Source organism: Sebastes umbrosus, chromosome 3, assembly GCF_015220745.1.
Source record: "Sebastes umbrosus isolate fSebUmb1 chromosome 3, fSebUmb1.pri, whole genome shotgun sequence".
In the NCBI taxonomy this organism is placed as follows: Eukaryota; Metazoa; Chordata; class Actinopteri; order Perciformes; family Sebastidae; genus Sebastes; species Sebastes umbrosus.
Window position 1 is genome coordinate 25,168,130 of NC_051271.1, and position 18,439 is coordinate 25,186,568.

The 18,439-nt window shown below is 41.5% G+C and overlaps 1 protein-coding gene across 2 annotated transcripts; it reads right to left on the reverse strand.

Annotated features, from left to right (window-relative positions):
* On the reverse strand, nt 1–16,659 carry arhgef38 (Rho guanine nucleotide exchange factor (GEF) 38). Of its 2 annotated transcripts, XM_037765315.1 has the most exons (14): nt 16,306–16,656; nt 11,509–11,693; nt 10,329–10,446; nt 10,089–10,236; nt 9,964–9,981; nt 9,610–9,809; nt 9,333–9,466; nt 9,004–9,108; nt 8,787–8,894; nt 7,064–7,438; nt 6,844–6,981; nt 4,939–5,140; nt 2,499–2,782; nt 1–711 (listed from the first exon to the last, which is right to left on the reverse strand). In XM_037765315.1, the coding sequence occupies exons 1-14, from the start codon at nt 16,520–16,522 to the stop codon at nt 529–531; spliced, it is 2,415 nt and encodes an 804-aa protein (XP_037621243.1). In that variant the 5' UTR covers nt 16,523–16,656; the 3' UTR covers nt 1–528. The 2 variants fall into 2 exon arrangements, with proteins under 2 accessions (XP_037621243.1, XP_037621244.1); XM_037765316.1 differs by lacking the exons at nt 1–711; nt 2,499–2,782; nt 4,939–5,140; ... (5 more) ...; nt 9,610–9,809; nt 9,964–9,981 and having other exon boundaries at nt 10,085–10,236; nt 16,306–16,659.
* Between the last annotated feature and the right edge of the window lie 1,780 nt (nt 16,660–18,439).

An 18,439-nucleotide genomic window follows, 5' to 3' on the forward strand; every position in this document is an offset into this window, starting at 1 on the left:
TCAATGAACAACGGATCATGTTTATTCATGATTGATAAAATATAAATTGTGATAGATTTCTTCATTTTACATTCACATAAAATATATAGACTTCATGTATGAATCATTCCACATAAAACATTTACTTCATCTGTAAATCGGTTCACATATAAAATTTTCTTCATGGATAAATCACTTCATTATCGGTATAAACTCAACAACACTGAAGTAGAAAAAGTGCTCAGCACAGTGCCCTGTATTTTCCTACCATTATTTATATTCATCACAGATTACTGGTCAAGTCCCATTGGTGAGCTGTCTTGTTATGATCAAAGCAGATTCAACATCAACACTTTTGGTTTGGTTTGAGACATATGAAAAGATCTAGAGATACCTAGTGCAAGTTTGACTTTCACAAAGCAGAAATGTGACGTGTTTTACACTCAGGCCTATTTTAAATCATGTATTAAAGTGTAAGCGGGTTTGTTTAAAATGCCACTGGTTGTTTTGGTTTTCTGGATATCCTGTGCAGAAATGGAGGGCCTCTATTTATGCATAGGACATCCTGCCAAGGTAGTTGGCAGGGACGTATCCCTTCTGTCCGTTAGCCTCAGCTAACCACCAATCCTTATTGCCTCCCAGGTCATTGAACTGAAGGATGCGGACATGCTGGTACTCCTGCAAGGTCAGCTCCTGGTCACAGCGGGCTTGAAATGCGTACACAGCATAGAACTGTGGAAAGAGACACAAATCAGATGTAATCAGGGGAAATGATTATACCATTGGAAAAATGTGACAGCAGTAGTTAAAGCTGCAGCGGGTAGAATTGGAATAAATATGATTTTAAAAAGTTATTTTTATAAAAAGCATTAAATGAGAAAGTTTGTGACCCGGCCGCCATGTTGAGATCAGTTGAGGAAATACAAAGCACCGCCCACCAGCTGGAGCAAATTTTCTCATTTTACAGCTAAACAGTACACTACAAGAAGTTTCTGAAAACATTTTTGGCGAGAAATAGACATTACAGTTACTGAATATTGATTCATATTTGATCAGCTGCCTAGTTTGACCGTTTGATCAGAGTTTGTGAGTGATTGACAGCTGCCCCTGTTGAATGAACAAGCTCTCTCTGAAATGACCTGTGATTGGCCTCCCATCACGGGCTAGATTTTTTTAAAGCCTAAAAAACAGAGCCATGAGGAGGTGCAGAAGTCTAGGTTTGTCTCGGAACACTTGAATTACAATATGCTGAAAGGTTATTAGGGAATTTTTGCCCAATGATGCCAAAAATATTCTGCCTATTGCAGGTTTATGTGCTTTTTTGAACAAAGGTACTTTAGTGAAGTGATTCTCAAAGTGGGGTCCTCGGACCCCCTGGAGTCCGAGTCCTCTGTCAGGGGGTCCACGAAATTGTGCTGTATGATTATGACCCTCTGTTTAAAAGTTTATATATCTGATATTAACATGATTCAAATTTAAATGTGTTTCTGTTCATTATTATGAAACAGCTCTGAAGTATTTAGGTTGACATTTTTTAGAATACAAATAGTTCCAACGGCATCTAAGAGTACAAATGGTAGTCAGCATATGTTTAATCTGTGTTAGGATTATGAGAGGGTCCTTGGGAAATTTTCTCTGGCCCCCAAAAGTTTGAGAACCGCTGCCTTAGTGCAGCTGACAATTACAAACTGTTGTCCAAATGATTATTAAATAATATTGAAGTGTGTCCTCCTGTAAATCCAGAGGGTGGCACTGTTTATCAGCGTTAGAGTGTTACCACCAGTCTTAATTATTGGTTACAATCTACCGGGTCTCGTCAACACTTTATTATTTTAAGACCAATAACGGTGTCATATTATGATGAAGATCGGAGTCATATTCAGTAGTCACAGCCAATGAAGACATGACCACAAGAAGGATGAAGCCTTGTAGTGTTGAAGCCAGAGTGACAGCGCGCTGTCATCATTTAATGTTATTCACTCCATTTAATTTCAACGCGAGCCAGACAGAGACGCTGTAAAGCTGTCGAGTGTGCAGCCACAGCTTCTGCTCATCCAGTCTATATAACTGCATTCCTCAGTTTTACTGGCCCTCTGTAATAACAGCCCTCATATATTACAGGTGGAGTCTCATATGTGAGGAGGCACTTATGGCCGGTTAAAGTTGCATGCCTTGCTGAGCCGTTATTTTTATTGTAATTATGAGTTTTATGTGGTGTGAGGTTTGATGTGTTTCAGTTTTGTCTCCTGTTTTTTTTTTTTAATTCCTTAAGGTTTATTTCAAAGTGTTACTTATTTATGCACATGAGCATGATTGAGTGTTGAGACATGCGGCCTTTCTGCAACTGCAAAACCATGCAAAGGGCATTAATCTTCTTGACCTTGACTGCTCTCAAGCTGACAACCAAACTGAGCAGAACAAAGACATTTTACCTGTCTCCTCAGCACTGCAACTTCAAATGGCATCCATATGGTGCAAGAACAGTTCCTAAACACACATGCATGCTACCACACACACACCTGCTGAGCCTCAGTGTCCAGTGTGTCCTCCAGGTCTTCTGGGCTCTCTGGCTCCCCCTGTAGTCCAGACAGGGTTGAGCCGCTGTCGGTGGTGTTGAGGTTGAAGCTGCGCAGGCTGCTGCTGCCACTGCCCGACACGAACAGGCTGATGTCGTCAAAGTCCTCGTCCGCCATGGCAGGCGGCTGCTGCTGCTGCTGCTCTTTGGCCATCTGGCCGGCCCGCTGGGAGTCCCTCAGAGGGTTGTACTGCTTCAGGAAGGTGGAGTAGACGTAGCCCTGTGTACCTGGCGGTGACACAAAGGGGCAGTTTGTCAGGATGCCTGACCTCTGAGTTAATTTTAAAGGGTTGGTTCAGCCAAATTGCAAATTAAATTCCCTCTAGTGTTATCTATGTAGATAGTTTTAATTTGTCCAGGTTTTGGGATATGCATCTCTTAGATTTCCTCCATCAGACACATCAAACACTGAAAAATCAACACTGCATCTCTTCTCAGAAACAGTGTCCCAGTTACTCGGGATAATCCACACACAGAACAGTCTGTCAACCATTTTTACACAAACTATTTCTTTGGTAGAAATGAGTTCTAATAAAAACTGTTCTCAGTGAGGTCTGTGGATTATCCAGAGTAACCAGGACATGTTTCTGAGGTTTTTAGTGTATTTTTTCAGTTATTTATGCACAATAATCAAAATTCACATCGTATTAGGGTGGAGACAGATCTCAGAGATGGACCCCAAAACCTGCAATGAAAAAAATCTCCATTTTGTAATTTGGTTGAACTGATCCTTTAAATGTCTAACATCAATGTAATTGCAGAACAAACTATACTTCATAAGACGCTTTCCTTTATCAATCAAAAAGCTGCTTCATAAAATTAAATGGGTTTCATCTCTGGAGGATCAATGTGTGTTTAATATATGGGACTGCATGTCTTACATTAAGGCTGTAAGCTTTTGCTTACACAATCTTAAAATCCATGTGAGCGAACTGAAGAATGTGTAAATGTGAGGCGAGCATATTCATAGTGTTGATATCAACAGAAGGATGAACAACAACTTCCTGGGAATGCTTGTAATCCCAGAGGGAAAGACAAGCCTGTGAAGAATGTACTTCGTACCAAGAAACATGCACACATTCTTTTTTATCTAGAGCTCATAAAAAAAGAAGTTGTTATTGCTGAATACAGAGAGAGGCGCACGAGCGTCATCTCTCCGTCCTTGTTTCCGAATACCCATAGGGAAAGGCTTTGTACTCTAGGTAACGCTGCGTACGACGCGCAGTGGTTTGTTCCAAACAAGACATTGGGATCTCAGGTGTCTCTGGGAGACGTAGAGGGGAGATGGAGACAAGCTATGGAGTTGGCCCTGTTGTGAGGCAACCATCTCCAGAGGCAGGCAAACCGTGACATCACAGGAGCCCCTGGGACTAATTCTTATCAGTGTCAGAAAGTAAAGTTTGCTGTGTGTACACAGTCTCAGTCGTCTAACAGATGCAGGTGCACTCACAGAAGAGTGTGTATTAAAGGAGACCTATGCCGACCATACCTGCAGATGATCTGCTGTGATGACTTAATCCACCTTGTGTCTCTTACTAACAGAATGCTACCGCTGCCCCCGAGGGTCTTTGTCCTTACGTACGCACTCCAGCTCGTTCTCATTCCTAAGGCGTCATATACCGATGCTTTGTCACGACCGTCGTCGTAAGATACCGACGCTCAAGGCAACTACTACTAACTATGGTAAATGGACTTGCATTTATATAGCACTTTTCTAGTCTTCCGACCACTCAAAGCACTTTACACTACATGTCAGTATTCACCCATTCACACACTGATGGCAGAGGCTGCTAAGGTGCCAATTTTGCCCATCAGTATCTAATCTAAATACTCATTCACAAGGCTATGCCGGGAGCAATTTGGGGTTAAGCGTCTGGCTCAAGGACACATCGACATGTGACCCAGAGCAGCCGGGGATCGAACCCCTGACCTTTCGATTCGACAACCTGTTCTACCCTCTGAGCCACGGCCGCCCCTAACTGCAACGTAAACCCATCTGCGTCAATATGAAACGCTCAGGGAAAGTGCGCCGGGAGTGTGGTGACGTAGCTTTAAGAGCGACAAGACACACGGCTTTCATCCAGCAGACCGCTGTTTGTGTCCCGTGCGTCACGTTACAGTCAGCTGTTCGTTCATGTCCTGTGTTCACAACGTTCAGAGTGATTTTCACCGTACAAACGTAGTAGTTTTAAGCCCGATCACGTTGTTTTTTTCCTCAAACTAACCATGGTGATTTTGTGGCCTAAACCTACACAAGTGTTTTTGTTTACTTCAGAACTTTTTACTGCGACCGAAAACTGACGCAGAAGGCTTGTTAAGCAAGTGTTTACAAAGCAAAGTATATGAGGAGTAGGAATGAGAACGCGTTGTATGCACACACTTGCCTCCAGTGTGAACGAGCCAGCGGCTGCTGCTCCCTAGTGGGTCGGTGTCCTCCAGCAGGGCCACCAGCTCCCCCTCCAGCAGGCTGAGGTCCTGCTCCTGGCAGCCGTTACACTTCCTCTTCAGCTGGTACAGACGGCTCACTGGGTATTCTGCCAGCAGCCAGGCGCGCTGCTCCTCGGTTTGATGCTGCACCTCCGGCATCTGGAGGACAGCGCGGCACAAAGGGTGTAATTATTTGTGTAAGTGGGTCTGGTGTGTGGGCACATGTATGGAGGCATGCTGTTGGTTATCGGTGTTCGAGGGAGGGCGGAAGGTAATAAGCTCCTGGGGGTAGGAGTTGCAAATAGATGTCCAAGCACACTCTCATGTACTGATGATGTGTATGCATATGTGTACACCTACACACGTATAGATATAAAAGTCTCAGGGGATGGATACCTGGTGGAGTGTTGGTTTGCCAACTGCCCCAGTTAATCAGAGCTCGAAGCTGTTCTCTGTGTCTGCCTTTGATAAGACTTATAGCTGCTCATTTATGGCTTGGAATTAGTTCAAAAAAATTTAGAAAGACTTAGAGGAATATGTGGGACTTTTGTTTTAAAGGTCTTATCGATAACATTTTTATGTAGACGAATATTTAAAAAAAAAAGAATACATCAGGGCCTTCAGAAAGGTGCTGAATAAAAGTATGGCTTTTCCTGAAAAACAAATTATTATGATTGTGAATAAGGGGCTGTCAATCGATTAAATAATTAATCACGATTAATCGCATGATTGTCCATAGTTAATTCCAAATTAATTACACATTTTTTATCTCTTGAAAATCTACCTTAAAGGGAGATTTGTCAAGTATTTAATACTCTTATAAACTTGGAAGTGAGCAAATATGCTTATTTATGTATTGTGCAAATTTATGCACATGCATATATTTATTATTAGAGCTCAATTAACAACACAAAACAATGACAAATTTTCTCCAGAAACCCTCACAGGTACTGCATTTAGCATAAATGTATGCTCAAATCATAACATGGCAAACTGACGCCCAACAGGCAACAACAGCTGTCAGTGTGTCAGTGTGCTGACTTGACTATGACTTGTCCAAAACTGCATGTGATTATCATAAAGTGGGCATGTCTGTAAAGGGGAGACTCGTGGGTACCCATAGAACCCATTTTCATTCACATATCTGGAGGTCAGAGGTCAAGGGACCCCTTTGAAAATGGTCATACCAGCTTTTCCTCACCAAAATTTAGCTTAAGTTTGGAGCATTATTTAGCCTGCTTTGCGAGAAGCTAATATGACATGGTTGGTACCAATGGATTAGTTTCATATGGTACCAGTATATTCACTGTAGCTTTAAAACTGACCCCGCTACAACCTAAAATCGCAAGTTGTATTAATGCATTATTAGGGAAATTAGTGGCATTAAAACGAATTTGAATTATTGTGTTATTATCGCATTAACTTTGACAGCCCTAGAATTTATCATTTTAAAAATGTTGACGGGTCCAAAATTAATGTTTTGTTTAACTCTGTGGAAGATACTGTATCTGACGTTTGGTTCCCACTTCTAACACTTCTAGTTTGTGAGTCAATAGTAAAACGACGTTGGTATCTCGTGGTATCTCTGGGTTGTCAGTTAGTGTGGAAAAAACTGATAAATGGCTGAGATTGACGTTAAATGCATGGCAATGACTTGTTGTGAAGTGAATGCAATGGAACGAGGGAGGGAGAATAAGACATCTAGTGGCTGAATGTTATCAATGTTATCAACAGCACCTTAAACCTAGAGTCAATGATAAGTTTAAAAACCAGGAATCTACAGTAAATAGTACAGATTGCAGGCTAAAATGTGCATTTTAGTCTCTAGATGTGAATAATCTAGATTATTTCCACTTCCTTACCGCTATTTTCTTGTCTCGTTGCCTCTCGAAGCTGACTTTTCGCTCCATTAACTTCTGTGCGTTGTCCTTGACAAAGGTCAGATTGTTCAGCTCATCCATGATGCTGTTCTGCACTTCAGCAATGTTTGACAACGGAGCCTAAAAAACAGGAACACATTTTAGTTTCAATATTAAACAGGGCTGGAAATAAATGAATGTGATTTCTGTGTGGGATCCTCACTGGTAGCTGCTGTATGGAGGGGGCACGTAGTAGTATTTGATCCATCAGCCCTCTGAGCAGGGCCACTAGATACACCACACAGTTGGTCAGGATGGTGTAGGTGGCCATGTTGAACCTCTGCAGCTCCTCCACCAGCAAGGCATTGATAGCTTCATAGTCCCTCCTGGCGGGACCGGGCGGGTCTACTGACACCAGCGAGGGAGAGGACGAAGAGGTGGAAGACGAGGACGAAGATGAAAAGGAAGAAGAGCGCTCAAGGCGGCTGCAGTAATCCAGCAATTTGTCATATCGCTTCTGGATGAGCTTCTGTGGGGCCGTGAACATGCCTTGCAGGGAGGAGAGGGGGGCGAGGACCAAGCGCTCCATGCTGTCTTTCTGGAGCAGGAAGTCAATGAGGCAGGCAGGAAATGAAATAAAGATATCGTCTATTAGTCTAACAAATTTCATTAAATATTCTCTGTACATGTAAGCAGGTACTTTTACCGTACTTCTGTGTGATGCATCTCTAATTCACAACAATTTTGTCCAAAGGGAGACAGTAAAGTACTCATTGATTACATAACACCAACAACAACAGAGCTGCTGCAGCTTGATTTGCATGCAGACAAACAGGTAGTGATGTTATTGAGCTTACAGGAAGACTTTAGCACACATAACAGACTTCATCTATCATAGCGTGGAGCATGTAATGGGTAGTACTCGACATAAAGTAATAAAGAACAGTTTCTTTGGTGAAAATGTTCCTGAAAGCATCTATCAGTTGCAGCCGTCATGTTTTCATTATAGCAGATACAATGGATCCCTTTTCATACAAAGTAAGTCTGTCACTTTTCTTCTTAGAGTGCACATGCCTTTGTGTCTACACTTATTTTGTGAAGCTTATTACAGACTTTGGTTTCAGGCGGTGACGAGCTGCTGCACAAAGAATCTTATTCAGGTATAGTAATCGCAGGAAGGGGAAGGTGGCAGAGTTACAGAGGGAGCTGGTAGGAAGGTTAGAGGCGTAGAAGAAGAGGATTAATATAATGGACAGAAGACAGGTAGCTTTGGGCAAAGTGACAGATGACTCACATGGAGGGTGAATGGGAGGTCATGTAGGAACAGCAAGGCAAAGCAAGGACAGATCAAAATACACGTTCTCATCCCAACTCGTGACATACTGACGCTTTGTCAGACCCCTCAGTGTCACTTCTCGGTCGCAGTAAACACGTGCTTAATGTTGTGAAGTAAACAAAAACACTTGCTTAGGTTTAGGCAACGCAACCACTACATTAAGTTTAAGAAAAACAACATGGTTGGGCTTAAAGTTGCTACGTTTGTACAGTGAAAATGAAACTGAACATTGTGAACACGGGACATGAACGAACAGCTGATTGTAACGTTAAAGTGAAACTTAGCTCACAGGGCGCTAACAGCGGTCTCCTAGATGAAAGCCTTGTGTTTGTTGGATCCATTCACCACCCCTCCCACCAGCCCTGTGTGTCTCTTTCGCTCTTTAAACTACGTCACCACAGCACCCTCCCTGAGCGTTTAATATTGCTGCAATATTGTAGTTGATGGAAAGCCCAGTTCATCTCCTACCGCCACTAAAGGATGCGGTATTGAACGCCGACGGCTGTCACAAATCGGAGCAAAGGGAAAAGCTGGATTTTAAAGTAAATTATACCCTGAATAAAACAAATAACATTGTTGTTGTGAAGAACAAACAAAAGCCTTAACTTACAAAGTGCTTATAGGGGTCATTTCCATTAGTGTGCGAAGAGCCATTTGTGTCATCCTTGGTCATGCCCTCCATGTCCTGGATGTTCTGAACAGCTACAGACACCATCTCCTGTAAAACAGACAAGGACACCAAGGGAGAAGTCTCAGAGAGTTGACAGAATATTTCAAACCATTAATATACACACACTTTACAGTAGGACACGCTAATCAGCACCTACCTGAGTGTGCTGCAGGTAAAATTGAACATTCTTGACCAGCTGCCTCACAGCCTTCTCCAGACTCCTGAACAGCTTCTCCTCTCTGTCAAATACTTCATCTCTCACCTACAGACAGAAAACTTTGTTGATTAAATAGTAGCTAAATACCAAAATTTGATTTGCCTTGTGCTAAATTTTGAGTTTCTGCACTTGGAAAGACGACTAACAACTGCATAAAAGCAACAATTTGTATATCAATAATGTACCTTCAGGCCAGAAAGGTCAACAAGTCTCATAACTTTTATTCCATGTACTCATTTTTATTACAGGAGTGAACTATTGTATTTTACCTGTGGTTCAACTCCAGTGAGGATCTTGAGATAGCCGGCAAACCTGTCGCTTTTCTTCCGGATAGAGTGGATGTTGAACTTGTTTAGTTTGCCCCTCAGTGTGCCTTCATCTTCCAACCTCTTATACTTCATCACTGAGAATGAACAGGAGCAGGAGATCATTTACAATGAACCAGCTTTAGCTAAATCACAAATCTGATAAATAAATAGACATCAGTGATAAACACCCTTGTGTGTGTGTGTGTGTGTGTGTGTGTGACTGTAAATGAAATCTCACCTATATCTTTGCGTCTCTTGAACTCATTGATGTTAACATTGATGATCTTGGCGGCAGTGAAGGCCTCCTGCAGTGGGCGACAGTCAGGGTGGTCTTCAGGCGTGGCGTGCCACAGCTCCCCGAGCAGCAACGGGTACTTCATGATCCTCTGGACCGGTTTGATGAGCAGTGAGCCCATGTTCAGCAAGTTGGGTTTTCCTCTGTGCAAATACACATATTATACAGTGAACCATTATTGACATGAACTGTCATGACCGACAGAACAGAGATTCACAATGCTAATCCAACACAAAAATCAAGATCTATGTATTAATATGGAATTCAGTATATTTTTTCTCATTAAAGGGTACTCACTCTTGGTCGTAGATTTTCCTGTAATTACAAAGACAAAGAAACACCAATAAGATTATACACTGTAAAGTGTAGAACATCAGGAAAGTTATAAATGATTTGAAAACTATTTGGAGGAAGTGACTTACTTCAGAGCTAATACACACGTGGTGAAATGTTTCTTTATTTCTTCATCTTTTTCGTAGGATTTGAGTGACATGTTGGCATCATCATGGTGGTAACAGTAAATCTTATATACATCTTCTAAAGCTGCCTTCACCTGGATGAATATTTCTCCTTCAAATAAAAATGGGACATGAGATCTTTTGTTTAATATCAACCAGAGCAGTACAAATAATTAAATCAGGCAAGAGTCTAAATGGTCATACCTATGACAACTGCCTCCGGATCAGGGTCAGCAATGGCCTCTTGCAGTCTGTGAAGGAGTGCTGCAGATACCTCAAACACTGTCTCTGTGTTGGTGAACAACCTGTCGACATCAACAACCTGACAAAGGATAAGGAAATGAAATCGTGAATGAAAATGAAACACACAAAATCTGCTTATAGTCAAAATATCAATAAACCAGAATTACTGTATAAATAAGCTGTCATTTATGTTAAGTCCCCTGTTGGCCACCCTTTATTTGAATACTCCAATGCTGATTCATTTGATCTTAAAATTCTCCAAAGTTTTAACTTATTCTCACAATCTTAGTGTGTGAATCAGTTACTGCTATTGTTGGGCTTGATATTAGAAATAAGGTCAGAGTTGGGATTATATTGTACAGTTGATCAAGCTGTACCAAATAGTCAATGACATTGTTGAACAATCAATCAACAATCAACAATCAACTTTTAGTCAGCAGGCAACTAGTTGAGTATAGAGTGCTGCGGGGATGACAAATTTTTTGTAGGCCAACCAGGACAACACCTCGCCCCGGTTCCCTCGACAAAAAACTAATCCGATTTTTCTATTGGGTTTTGGATTATTGCAGAAAATAAGCTCTGTGGCAAACACACAAAAACGTTTATGATACTTACAGGTTTTGTTCAGCAAGATAATAATGAACACCACTGTTATGATTTTTGAAGCGTGAATACAATCACCACAAGTAAAAAGCTAACGCTAGGCTATAAACATACTACACCACTTCACGTCACCACCACTAAGCTAAAGGCAGACTAGTGTTTGGCGTGATGACGTTTTGTAGTCTCGTTTAGTCACTTGTTAGCAACTGCCTTTGTTAAGACACGTAAAAGCTTCAAACTCATGAGTGGAGGGTGGGTGCTACACTTCCGCAACGACGCCATGGGTCTAACATGCATGCGCGGTTGGCTTTGTAAAAAATGTGTAGAGAAGATGGGATTACAACATACAGAGCGAATGACTTCATTCTCTGCTCAGGTAGACATTACTCCTCTATATCTTTACATTGCAAAAAGTTGTTTGCTGCTATGTTAATGCTCTGAATCCCGTGTATAGAATCTTTAACATTTTACTTTACAATTGAAGTTTTACTTTAAGAAAATTGTTTTTTTTAAAAGGAAAATCACTGAAAGCGTCTACCTGCAGATTGCGTAGAGGCTGGACCACTTCTCTGATGCACAGCTCCAGGTCTGTGAGGTAGTCCTTTTCAGTCTGCACAAGCTCCTGGATGACCTTTGCCCTGCGGTTCATCTTCCTCTGACGGACCTCCTCTGGGTCCAGTGATGGAGACAAGATTGTGGGCAGGTTGTGTGGGGACATTTTCTCTGAGAAAAGATGACATTATATAATTAGTATAAAGACAGCATCTGGTCTAATGAGTGATACAGGTCACACAATGACAAAGAAAACTAATGATATTGTGAACCTACATTTTGCTGTAAATGTGCAATTTCCCAAAAATATATGTGTTTGCCAACAATTTCAAGCCATCTGTGTGCATTTTCTAAAAACGCTGGTAAACACCCCGTTGCTGTGGGCTGTGCATGCTTGGAAAAAACCTACATCTCTACTAATGCACCCGCTTGACGCCTGAGCAGCCATCAGTATTTCACGGTGATATAATTATTTTGACTCGAGCGCCAAAAGGCCTCACTTAACATGCCAGTCAGGCTCACTTTTCTGTTTTTTATTGCTCTGCTGTCTAATCAGTCTGTGGCGGCTCTGCACTTTGCATGGCAGGCAGGAGAGTGTGTTCGGGGAAGAGGGATGCTTCCTTGCTGCCTAATCGACGCCACACACCACTTCCTTCTCTTGGGGGGGGGGGAGAGAGAAGGCAATGAAGAGAGAGAGAGCGAGAGAGATGGAGGGAGGGAGACGCAGGGCTGCGAGGCTCGTGTCAGGTTACGGAACTAATCGTGGCGCTGATGTAATGCTCCGTCGTGCTCAGGCATTCCATCTGCTCAGACTGGGAGTGTGCGGGGGGGAGTGGCACACAATGATGAACACACACCTGCATATGCAATGACACACACACACACACACACACACACACACACACACACATACACACTGATTCACACAGGAATACATACACACACAAACAAATTCACTACACCCACCACAGCTTACTCATTTTACACACATACAGTAAACTTGCATAAGATTTGACCAAAGGAGTTCAACTTAGTGTACAAGATATCTTAATAAGGCACCTTTTGCAAAAGAATACAATAGACATATTAGCTATTCAGGTAATGATTAGTCCAGTCACACCCTTTGTATTCACACCTAGTAGGCCTATTTGTACAGCGTGTGCTCTCATTAGTGTGATTCTGGGTTTGCTGCAACAAGTTATCGATGAGCTGTCAACTATTAAATTAATCTCTAACTATTTTGATAATCGATTAATCGGTTTGAGTATTTTTTTTAAAGGAAAAAAAGCTTCTTAAATGTGAATATTTTCTGGTTTCTTTACTCCTCTATGACAGTAAACTGAATATCTTTGAGTTGTGGACAAAACAAGACATTTGAGGACGTCATCTTGGGCTTTGGGAAACACTGATTTTTCACCATTTTATAGACATTTTATAGACCAAACAACTAATCGATTAATCAAGAAAATAATCGACAATTAAAATAATAGTTGCAGCCCTAGTTTTGACCAGATCTTTTGCACATGATATGCAAAGCCGGAAAGAAAGTGAGAAGGTTGCACTGTCAAAGAAAACAACTTGGGCAGGTAGGGACATTCCTCTTCCTCTTTCTATATTCCTTTATTATTTAATATAAAAAAATTATATTTTATTTATTTTGTTGGCAGCAACAGGAATGGCAAGTTGCAGCTTCAGTGAGTGAAAGTACAACATTGCCATGCAGTGAGAAAGGTACAGTAACTAGAGGCTGAAGCTGAGTAGAATGGCTCATGTGTCTCTGGCCAGTGAGCAGTACTTTCTCATGAATGCGAACACTGTACAGATTGTGTTCACACGTGGCTGACTCCGGCACAGATCTGATCACATTCTCCTCGCAACACTGCATACAGTGACATTTTACATTTGTCTTTTTTTTCCCTGAGATACATGAATTCACCTGCAGTCACCTCTCTGAAAACCACAAGGAAAACTAAACATTATAAAGGTTATATTAATTTGAAGGTTTTTGTGTCCTTCACTTGTATCTTGATACAGATCACCTTTTAATACCAGGGTTTAAATGTGCAGTCGGTGTATCATTTGAAGCTGCTATACCCTCCTGCCATCTTTTCATCTCCTCTGAATGATTGCAATGCAACAGCTGAAATTAATAAAACAAATCACAGTTTTCTTCTGAATTCAGCTTCTTTGACCATTACATAGTAAAAGCTGCGTGCACTCAGCATATACTGCATTATTAAACCGAACTGTGCACTCTTTTTCCTTCTTTTCCTTCAGTAGTTATTAATTAACTTGTCAATGCCTGATAAAACTTCAAGAAATATTCAAGGTCATCTGTTGTATGAGTCGAATGAAGCTTTGGAATGAATCCCTGTTAAATATATTTCCATGTTTTATTGTGGAATAACATTTTTCATTGTAGGAGCATCGGATAAACTGTTTTACTTGGTTTTACCGGTGGAAATCGTATGTAAGAGAAGTATCACATTGATGTTTCAACGGTATCATGAAGTGTCACGTGTCTAAATGGGCTTTCAGTGTGAAAAGAGACCCCAGAATCAGTGAAAACCTCCACCCGTGAGAAAAGTCCCGTTAATGATAGATCATGTGAGGATTCCTGGTGGCTCGTTCGACAGGTCTTTTCATACATCATCACCTTTTCACTCACACACAACATTTCCTTGCCACTGTACAACGTCTTAACAAGAGAATCGATATAAAGATTCTGTTTGAAAGTTGTCCCATTCAAAATTGGCCTTTAAAATATTCCTCCAACACTGACACAATGATACAGAAACTAAAATGTACTATAGCCTATCAAGATTCAGCAGTAGATGTTAAACTGTGCTGACTTCTCCTTTTGCCAGCGTTATGTTTGGTTGCCGGCACAGGAGTTCCCATGAAAGTGGATACAGGGCTTTTCACTGTTGAGCCCATTGAAAGGGATCCGAGAGACGGCCCCAGAACAGAATACAAGGCACGGTGTATCACGTATCGCCAGCAAGAAAAACGACACGTTAGACTTTGCCACACTGCAAAGTGCACAATGGGATTTTATCACTGAGAATATATATTGGATAAAGTATGCTGAAACTGAAGAAAGCCTGAAAAATGTCTATAAAACTATTGACTAAAAAAGAAATAATTTTTCACTTAAAGGAAAGTTGGACATTTATCTTATTAAATGTTACCATTCATTGTGTCTAACTGGAAAAAAAGCCATATAATGCCAAAAAAAAGTCTCAAGGTGACGCACACACTCTCACACACACAGAGTGAGAAAGAGTCCAATAAATCCACATCAAAGTAACCTGCTCCATGCATGATTCACAGATAAATACATAGGGATATTTAGTTTATTACTGTCCCTTTATATGAGTTTTGTGCTGGTCAATCATTGCCGGAACTATTGTATTTAATGACTGTAAATAATTAGACATAGTGATGTCCCGTTGCCATGGTTCCTGTGGCTTGACCGACCTGTCTGACGAGCAAATGAGAACTGGCTGTCGAGCAGCGACTCACATGTTTCCTCTTTCAGTGAAGTCATCATTCTGTCAATATTTGCGATGGTAATACCACTGTAAATATGTCATGCTGCTTGTCAGGCGTGAGGCTAAAGTCAAACAGGGCGGGAGATTGGTTTACTGAAAACACCCCAGTGTTTTTCTTTTGACAACCCTGCCTGGCCATTATGCAGGTTGGTCAAGATGACAGAAAGTGCTAAAGGAGTAGAGAGGGTCTCTATTTCAAGTAAACAGAGCAGATGCTGATAAGGAAAGTGTGACTGAAGGCTATCTTATCAGGACAGCACCAAGTGAGAAGTGGGTTATACTTTGCTATTTTAAAAAAGATGCCACTAATGGTTTTGGCATGTGTATTGTTCACAGGAAAGGAATCCAGGGACAGGTGGCACAGGAAAGCCTACATACTAATCTTGCATAGTAACCCCCTGCTGACACAGTGATGTCAGTCATGTTGCCTGAAGTGCAGCATTCCCAGTCACTGAGTGCACTCTAAAGACAGGTGAAGCCAGTTTTTCTGAAATGCGGACGTGTGTCAGTAAAAAAACTGTGTCAGCATTTGTGATGAGGCAACATACAGCTCTGTTTTTTTATCACAACTCGTTCTCCTTTCCATCTAGTTCTTGTTATGTCATATACAATGTAAACCAAACTAGAAGACCAATCGTCTGACATGGTGATGAAAAAATAATCTGTACATCCTTCTTCTAGGTCTTGTTTACCAGCTGGTCTGCAACACGTCTAAAGCCACTCCTCTGTGCCTGAGTTTGGAGCACAGTTTGCATATGTGGCTTCATCCCTGTGGGAGTATCTCCTGCTGCTCAACACATAGTAACACAACAGGTGCCCAGTATCCACAGCTATAGAGCAGCGCGTACTCTATGAGCCTTGCTGACACTGGTGTGAGCTGGGACAATGAAGGTTTTTGCGTACCGTCAATATCTATATGTTGCCATATATGTGTTGCTATGTGTGTATGTTTCTGTGTACTGGTTGTGAAAACAAATATCACTCTGGTGTGTGTTGAATTGTTGCCCTTAAGCCATAGATGCTGCTCTTGCAGTCCATCTATAGTGGACATATTTGGATGATATATAATATATATAATATATAATATACATTGTTGTCCTCCTAACCAGTGTGTTATCAATAAGTTTGCAGTGTAAAGAGTTGAGAGAGTTTTCACACTGACTCATGTGTGTGTATAGATTGTTGCCATAGTTTTGACCCCTGGGGAGGTCATTAGCTGCATGGTGTACCTTTAAGTTTAGCGCTGTACTCCGTCTTGTCAGACTGACTCCTCCTCACCAGCGTCCCCAGGTTGAAGTCCCCTTTGGCCGAGTCCTCGACCACAATAGTGTCCGTCTTCCTCCTCTCCAGGTATCGCAGGAACACAGGCCGGTTCCTCCTCTTGATCGTTTTGTCCTTCTCTTTCTCCTTCTCCTTCTCGCCCCCGCCGGCCTCGTTGGGATCCATGGCAAGCTCCCTTTCAGAGCAGTCACGGAGAAAAGAAGGGGAAGAGAGAGGGACAGGAAGAGGGAAAGAGAAACAGAGAGAGAGAGAGCCTGGGAAGTGCAACAGGTGTAGTGTTCACTGTGCACTGACTGTCAACTCTGCACAGGTAATCTAGCTCCTCCCTGTGTCTACCTGTCATGAGACCTATGTGGCCACACCTCTCTACTGCTGCATTATATTCATCCAGGGAGAAGATTTAAAGGCTTTTATTATGCTTTTCCTAAAACTAAATGTCCTCAATATAAAATAAAATGCATGGGAGACCTCACAGAGACACTAACAATGTGCAAACGTGTTGAAAAGGAAGTAAGTATGTAAATGGGCCGGTGCTGTGCTGTAAATCACACTTGCCAATACAGAGAGCTTCATATTTACACAATGAATAACTCCAAATCAAGTCAGTTGAACATTTTTAAGTACATTGCTCTCTTTTAATGTAGGAAAAAGCAAATTAAGTGAATGAAACAAAACGTACACAGTCTATATTGCCACAGCAGCTGAATTATAATAATATTCTAAAAGTTTCATGTCACAGTTGTGCTTAAGCAAAAGTGCAGAGTATTCAAGGACATGAAGCTGCACTCATACGTGTTGACTGTGTGTCAGGTTAGTGTTTTTAGTGGTTTTGAAACAACAGAGGTCCTGTTTGTCAAACAGTGATAGTCAAATTTTTGTTTGACATACTTTTTGTATGTTCTAAGTTTTTTGTTTCCCTATACAAAAATGTATTCTTTCAAGTGACAACCTATAAATTGTCTCATAAAGTGTCAGATCTGGTTTGACAGGTAATTCATCCACTCACACGCTGCCACAATGATTTCTGGTCATGGTAACCAGATACTGCGTTGCTCGCCAGAACAATGAATGGATGCATTTCCTCCCCATTGAACCAGCACAGGTAATGAGCGCTCCCATTGTGTTTTCACATCACTATGCAGTGTGCTCATAGCACACCTGTTTAATTTCCATTAGTCTAGACGCACACATATGGCTCTCACCTAACATAAGACTATATATTTTTAGTATCTCACATTGCATCATCATCTGCTGTATATATAAGAAAAATAATTCAACTATTTAATGTTAACTCACTGTCTTCTCTGTTAAACAAGCACAGTTAAATTGTGTTCAAACATAGAGGATGTCATTGTTAGCAGTATTATGTAACCACGTCTCGGTAAACCCTGCTGAACAATCACATACTCTCTCTATACAAACATGAAAGTGAGTAAATAGTGTTATATCTTCTGTGCGCTGTCAGCATGGAGATATTAATTGTTCTGCCCTGAAGGAGCTCATGTGACATTGTGTCACTCAGGGTGTGGCTTTACTTGACCTGCTCAGAGAGAGACGTGTACTCTCTCTCACTCCTCAGAGTGAATATAGTCATTAAACTTGTACTGCCCACAGAATAAAACTCTGCTTCTAGTTAGGACTCCAATTAATGATATATTTTTTAAATTAACCATTAACCTGACGATCATTTTCTCAAATCATTGTTTGGTCTTTAAATTGTCAGAATGAAGTAAAAATATCCATCAAAATTTCCCAGAGCAGCAAATCCTCACATCGGAGAAGCTGCAACCAGAAAATGGTTGACACTCTTGCCTGATAGACTTAAAGGAACAGTGTGTAGGATTTGGCGGCATCTAGTGGTGTGGTTGCAGATTGCAACCAACTGAGCACCCCGCCGCTCACTCCTCCCTCTCCAAGACTGCAGTAACGTGAGCTGCCATGTGCAAAACCGTGGTAACACCGTTCGCCTCGCTCAGAAGCCATCCTTACCATGATAACACTACTCTAGGAGCAACGGAAGACAGACAGCGGCTGGCGGTGCCACGGTTTAGTACTCTGCAGCTCACGTTCCCGCAGTTTCAC

Coding starts and splice junctions, on each gene's coding strand:
- arhgef38 (XM_037765315.1), bottom strand. CDS start 16,522: ATGGATCCCAACGAGGCCGGCGGGGGCGAGAAGGAGAAGGAGAAAGAG. Junction 9,109..9,332: donor TCACTGGAGTTGAACCACAG/GTAAAATACAAT, acceptor TTCTGTCTGTAG/GTGAGAGATGAAGTATTTGA. Junction 7,439..8,786: donor ATGACCCCTATAAGCACTTT/GTAAGTTAAGGC, acceptor TTCCTGCTCCAG/AAAGACAGCATGGAGCGCTT.